The sequence below is a fragment of the Meles meles genome, chromosome 5, assembly GCF_922984935.1.
Source record: "Meles meles chromosome 5, mMelMel3.1 paternal haplotype, whole genome shotgun sequence".
Taxonomy (NCBI): Eukaryota; Metazoa; Chordata; class Mammalia; order Carnivora; family Mustelidae; genus Meles; species Meles meles.
In genome coordinates, this window is record NC_060070.1 from 10,468,603 (window position 1) to 10,474,602 (window position 6,000).

Below are 6,000 nucleotides of genomic sequence, written 5' to 3' on the forward strand. Positions count from 1 at the left end.
TTTAAAAAATAAAGCCAGTCCTCCTCAGTTGAATTTTATCAAGTAGACCTAGGACAGCAGTCTGCCCCCAAAAATGACCCTTTACCTTAGTGATCAGAGCTCCCATACTATTTTATTGGAAACACTAGAAATGTTCTGATTACCCAGGAAGTAGTATCATATAGTGGGACGAATTGAAGTACCAAGCTCTCAGAGAGTGGGAAGAATGGTGGTTTGGTTGTTCCAGCTGATTCGAAGAGCCATTTAAGCTTAACTACACAGAGTTCCTCTTCCCCTTTGCCCAGCGCTTTAGTTTTCATTCAGCCATGTTTCAGCCAAGTTTAACGTAATTTTGAAGAGGATCAGAGCATGCCCTAGGTCTGTTTTGTAATTCTCTTCCGTGTGTCAGAATAGGCTGGGTTATACTACAGTGAAAAACAGTCCCTAAATGTGTGGTTTAAAACAACAAAGGTTTATTCTCTTGTAAAATCCAGTGTGGGTTTACGTGTGTGTCTCTAGGGGAGCTGTCCTACACAGGGTGGCTTCGAACCTCAGATTGTTTTGATCTTGAGGCACTTCTGTAGTAACACAGGTTTCCTTGTTTCCATGGCAAGGTAAGAGTGGCCTGGAAACAGCTGCGCTTAAATGCTTCACCCTGGCCGTGATGCCCATTTCTTCTGCCAGAACTAGTCACATGGTTACCTAACTTCAAGAGAGTGGAGAAGTTTAACCTCCCTATATCTAGAAGTCCACGACTTCTGGTTTTCGGTGAAATTGCTAATAATCTGCCATACCATTCTAAATAAAGTGGTAGCCATTGTAGGAGTGTATATGCTTTTGAAATCCTTCTTAGTGAAAGCTGGTGTGTGATTAGAGGTTCTAGAGGTACCAAGTTTTCCAGGTCACGGGACCAGGATGGCTGTGGTGAAAGAGCCCAGGGCGTCAGTCAGTTGTACTTAGAAAATATGTCACCATGGCTGGTTTAACCTCTCTGACCTCTGGTTTCTCATATGCAAAGTGCTGGCTCTCATTTCTGCTGCATAGAATTGTAAAGACTAAGTAATAGCCCCGTGCTTGGTACAGTGCCTGGCATCCAGGTCATGGCAAATGGCAGACATTTTTATTCCCGTTCAAGTAACAGAGTCTTACTCTACTCTATGGAGAAGAAGAAGTCTTACTCTATTCTATTCTATGAACTTGAATTTCCAAGTTCTTCAGAATTACTCTTGGTACCATCATTCTTGACATATCCGAAGGCTTTCTCATCACTGGGTCCGAAAAAGCTTTCGTCATGCTACCTCCAGCACTGACGTCCTGCAAGAGGCCATTGAAGTAAATGAGCTGGTGAATGGCAAAGACATTTTACAGCTTGAGTTATTTATTCCAATAAGTGCTTTTTTTTTTTTTTAAGAATAGATGCTGTAAGGGGCGCCTGGGTGGCTCAGTGGGTTAAGCCGCTGCCTTCGACTCAGGTCGTGATCTCAGGGTCCTGGGATCGAGTCCCACGTCGGGCTCTCTGCTTAGCAGGGAGCCTGCTTCCCTCTCTCTCTCTCTCTCTGCGTGCCTCTCCATCTACTTGTGATCTCTCTCTGTCAAATAAATAAAATGTTTTAAAAAAAAAAAAAAGAAAGAAAGAAAGAATAGATGCTATAAGGGTTTTCTAAAATTAATTGGGTACATAGCAGCTTTTAAGGAGTTTTTCAGCACACCATACATTAGACCAAAGTCGTCTTTTTTTTTTCCTGCCAAGACACGCATGATGAATGCGCAGCAGTATCCCATGTCTCCCTGCTGGCATCCTGGCTCTATGGCCCTTTAAAAAGCTGCTGCGGTGTGAATGAGAGTAACATTGTTAGAGGCACAATCTTGAATCTGTTCTGATGTCTGAAAAGGTGCTCATACTCAGTCTTTGGAATGTCCATATTATGACAAAGTACTTACAGTAGGTTTCCCAATTGCCATGACATCGTATTTGAGAACTGCCTCTAGGAAGTAGTACTTTCCAATAACATGACAACCCATCACTGCTGGACACAAACACTGGAACTTAAGGATGAGGTTCTTGAGCAGTGGACTTGTTGCCCAGGGGGTGCCATCCCTGTCTTAGTCTTTGTGGAGCGCAGCCCCTGGAGCTGCACAGTGCACAGTGGCCCTGCTTTGAAGGGCAGCCCTGTGACCCCTAGCCAAGGTCAACTTCTCCCTGGTCTGAGGGACGAGGAGGGAAGAGATCCCAGAATTTGCAAAATGCTGCAGAGTAAAACTGAGTTGCCGGATGGAGACTAGTTCCTAGCGTGCCGCATCCTCACCAGACTGTTGGGATGTAGTGTAGGGAATGGGTTTATGCCAGTCGCTGTCAGTGTTATTGTGGAATCTAGTACATTGGGGTTATAATCAAATTTGCTTAAATTAACTCAACCCCTAAATCTTTTCAAGCACATTTTTAAGCAGAAGGTTCTGTTAGCCTGTGATAGCGTATTACTGATAGACCCACACCTCTAAACTGCATATCAGAAATTGACAGAGGTGAAAAAAAAAACAAAACAGCAACAACAACAACAACAACCAAAAACCCTGAAGGTTTTCATTTCCTATCCATATAATAAAAGTAGCACGAACTTAAAAACCTGCTGTGAAACCCTTGCTTAAAGCAACATAAGGCCCTGTTTATAACTTAAATGTGGACTCTGGGTTTCCATTTCCACAGCTGTAAAATTAAAGAAGAGGCCTGAATGGTCTACTTGCCTCCCTTCCTTTACATCTCTTTGAAGCCTGTCTATTCCTAATTGGCTCTTTCTTCAGATGACTCCTTCCGGTGGCTCAGTAACTCATTTATGACTCTGGGAGCAAGTACATGATACAATACTTGGGAAATTAAAGGCAAGGAAGAAAAAAATCAGTCCAAGAGGAGGAAATGGGAACACATTTCCCCCATGCTGAAGTAGAATGCCTACCCTTTACTCCTCCCCAGACCTCAGCTGCTTTCCCCCACCCCCCCTTCCCTTCTCAACAACTGCCTGTGTCCCACATCCCTGAGAAGGTGAAACGGTAAATGATTCATGTCCTCGCTCTCTGACACCCCACTTGAAAACTCATTAGGTTTAGTTGTGACAGATGTTCAACCAGTAAAGGCGAAGGGAAAGAACTAGGCAGCACATCGTAGACCCTGACCGGAGATGTCTTCGAACTGAGAAAGTGTATGCAAAAGATTCCTCAGTGGGGCCATGTTGGTATTTTGGGCAAAGCAATTTTTTTTGAAGATTTTATTAATTTATTTTAGAGAGAGCCCGAGAGAGAGGGAGAGGGAGAAGCAGGCTCTCCACTGAGCAGGGAGCCCCACGTAGGGCTCAATCCCAGAACCCTGGGGTCATGATCAGAGCCAAAGGCACCTGCTTAATGGACTGAGCCACCTGGTGCCCTCAAAGCAGTGTGTTAGCTGTTTAGAATCTTCCCCCACCCCCAAGCAAATAGCAATTCCCTGTGGTTATGGCAACCAAAATGGCATGACACGGTTTGAGAACTGCTGTTGGTAACTACCGTTCCAGTTCCTCCCCAGAACTACCTCTGGTTGACAACCTCTCGTGGAGGATTCGCCGCACTACAAGCTGGAGAGTTGCATGGAAGACTGCACTAGGGAGAGGCACACATGCCATGGACGTGTGTGTCTTGGGTACTGGTGTCTGGGACCCAAACATTGAGATGGTTGGCATGGACCTCCTACAGTCTACATAGAATAGGTAACCTCCTGGATCTCCCGATGTCAGAACACTTAGACCGAAATGATACTGAACTATAATGTTTTTAGAGATCTTCATGTCTGTGCACGTGAGCTGTGTTCTTGCAGCGCAGCGCTGGTGATGCTGTTGTGACAACAGCTAGCAGGTCACCGAGCACCACGTGTCGGGTGCTGTGCTCGCGTCCTCACCACCGTGTAAGCACGTGATGATCTCCATTCTACACACGTGGGATCTACCGCTTAGAGACAGGAAGCAGTTTTCCCAAGTAGCGGAGTTAGGACTTGAACAGAGAGGTCTATCCAGTACCGGTCACAGTGCTGCAGGGACTGGAGCGCATGCCTAGCACTTGAGGAGGCCTGAACACGACACACTGGCGGAATGTAGAAACGAGGGAAGGAACCAGCTTCAAAACCAAGTGAAGTAAGAAAACCTCAGCGGACTCTCAGAACAACCCATCAAGAGATGACTTGGTGCTGTCAAGGAGTCCAAGGTGCTTCACAGCTCTCAGGGGGTCTGTATCCTTGAGAAACGCAGTTCGGATATGGCTGATGAGAAAACCGTAAGGCCATGCTGTAGGGCTGAAGCGGTGAATTCACAGCAGGCCCGGATAGATTAAATAATGAACCAAACCGTGTGTAGCTTGAACTATCTAATGGAAAGATGATCGAGCTCCTGTAGTGAGTGCTGCCCTCCCTTAAGGCAGCGCCCTCCATCCGTGGAGCGCCCTGCTGGGTCTCTTCTCTCCATTTCTTCCTTTTGGCTCCAAAATTCTTGGTGTAGTTAAGATAAACAGAACTCCCCCGCCCCCCAAAAAACCCAGAACTCCCATTCTTAGCTGTATCTTTATTATATGAAAGCCAACAATACATAGCACTCTTCTGGTAGGAAATAAATATTACGGAGAGTTGACAATTTAAAATATGTTGCCTTCCAGATTTAGAATGGCATTTTATGTTATTTAAAGCCCAATAGATGAAAGCTTGGAAGAAGAAAAGAGGTTTCTCATTTCCTTTTAAGGTAGCAAGAACAGTCCTCACCTTTTACTGTACCCACAAGCAATGCAGTATCATTGGGGCAGCAACAGGGCCTCTCTCATTGCTTTGGCTCTTTTCCCTTTCTTTTAATTTTGATAACTGATTTTTTTTTCCTTCTTTCAGATGAAAGACTTTCGAAGTAAAATGCAGTCAATATTTCCAGCAATTCCCAAGAACTCAGAATCACCTCTTGAGTGGGAGGAAGCATTGAAATCCAAATGAGATGAGCATGGTCGGGAAAGTCTAAAACAACCGTCATGGAGAGTGTGGCTTTGGGGATGCCACAGAAGCAAAGGGAATCCCCTGATTGATCATCATTGATCATTGATCACATCATTGATCACATGCATTGCTGACCGAACCCGTGGGACGGATGGCGTTCAGTGCTGGACAGGAGGCCCACAGTCTGTGCGCTTTACTTTAAAATTGGGGTGTGTGTGTGTGTGTGTGTGTGTGTGTGTGTGTGTGAAGTTTTCCCCAAAATTAGGAAGATTCTTGCAAAATAATTGTATGGATAACCTCTCGGAGAAGATCCCAAGGGAAATCCTGTGGATAAGGGCTAAAACCAAGTTTTGTACCTGGGGAAAAACAACGTGTAGTAACAGATGATGGAAAATCTTTATAGACAGACCCCTAACGCCACTAGTACCCCACTGTGCCTAATTAAATGAGTTTCCACAGCCTGTCTTGTTGGATGTGATGGTCAGGGCGTGGAAGGCTTGCTGCTGTTAGGCCCACTCCGCAGTGACAGGTTCACAGGGAAGCCCTGTCAGGCAGCGGTGTGGCTCTGTCCTCCGGACACAGCCCTACGTTTGCTCCTGCTCGCCAGTTAGCTGATGAGCTCACCCCAAGGCCCTGGAAATTCTCAGACATAGAGAAGAAGCCAGGAAGAGATTATGATAACCCGAAGAGACAGTCATGCTAAAATAATAATTGTGGATATAAATTGTGCTTTTTTTGAGGAGTCGGTTCTGTGTTCCTAAACATTGACTAATAGTTTGTAGTTTCACCTCAGTTGTTAATGTAAAAATAGGCCAGTTATCACCTAGCTTAACAAATATTTTTAACCAGAAAGTTACTGGGGTATTGAGTCTCAGTATTAAGTACTGCCTCCGGACGGATTCTTACACACAGGCCCAGCCCTTTCCTGTCCTCCATGACCTCTCAGAGAAAACAGAGGATAATGTCTACATGCAATTATTTTTACTGGAGATGAGCATTTTTTAAAGATATTACTTTAATATGTCAGCATG

The 6,000-nt window shown here is 45.0% G+C and overlaps 1 protein-coding gene across 1 annotated transcript in view; it reads left to right on the plus strand.

Moving 5' to 3' along the window:
- Positions 1–5,427, plus strand: part of TMEM242 (transmembrane protein 242) — a 28,415-nt gene extending 22,988 nt beyond the window's left edge. Inside the window, exon 4 of the mRNA XM_046004936.1 lies at positions 4,871–5,427. Coding sequence (XP_045860892.1) covers positions 4,871–4,969 — 99 coding nt within the window. The 3' untranslated portion in view covers positions 4,970–5,427. The remainder of the gene's footprint in view (positions 1–4,870) is intronic.
- Positions 5,428–6,000: the final 573 nt, after the last annotated feature.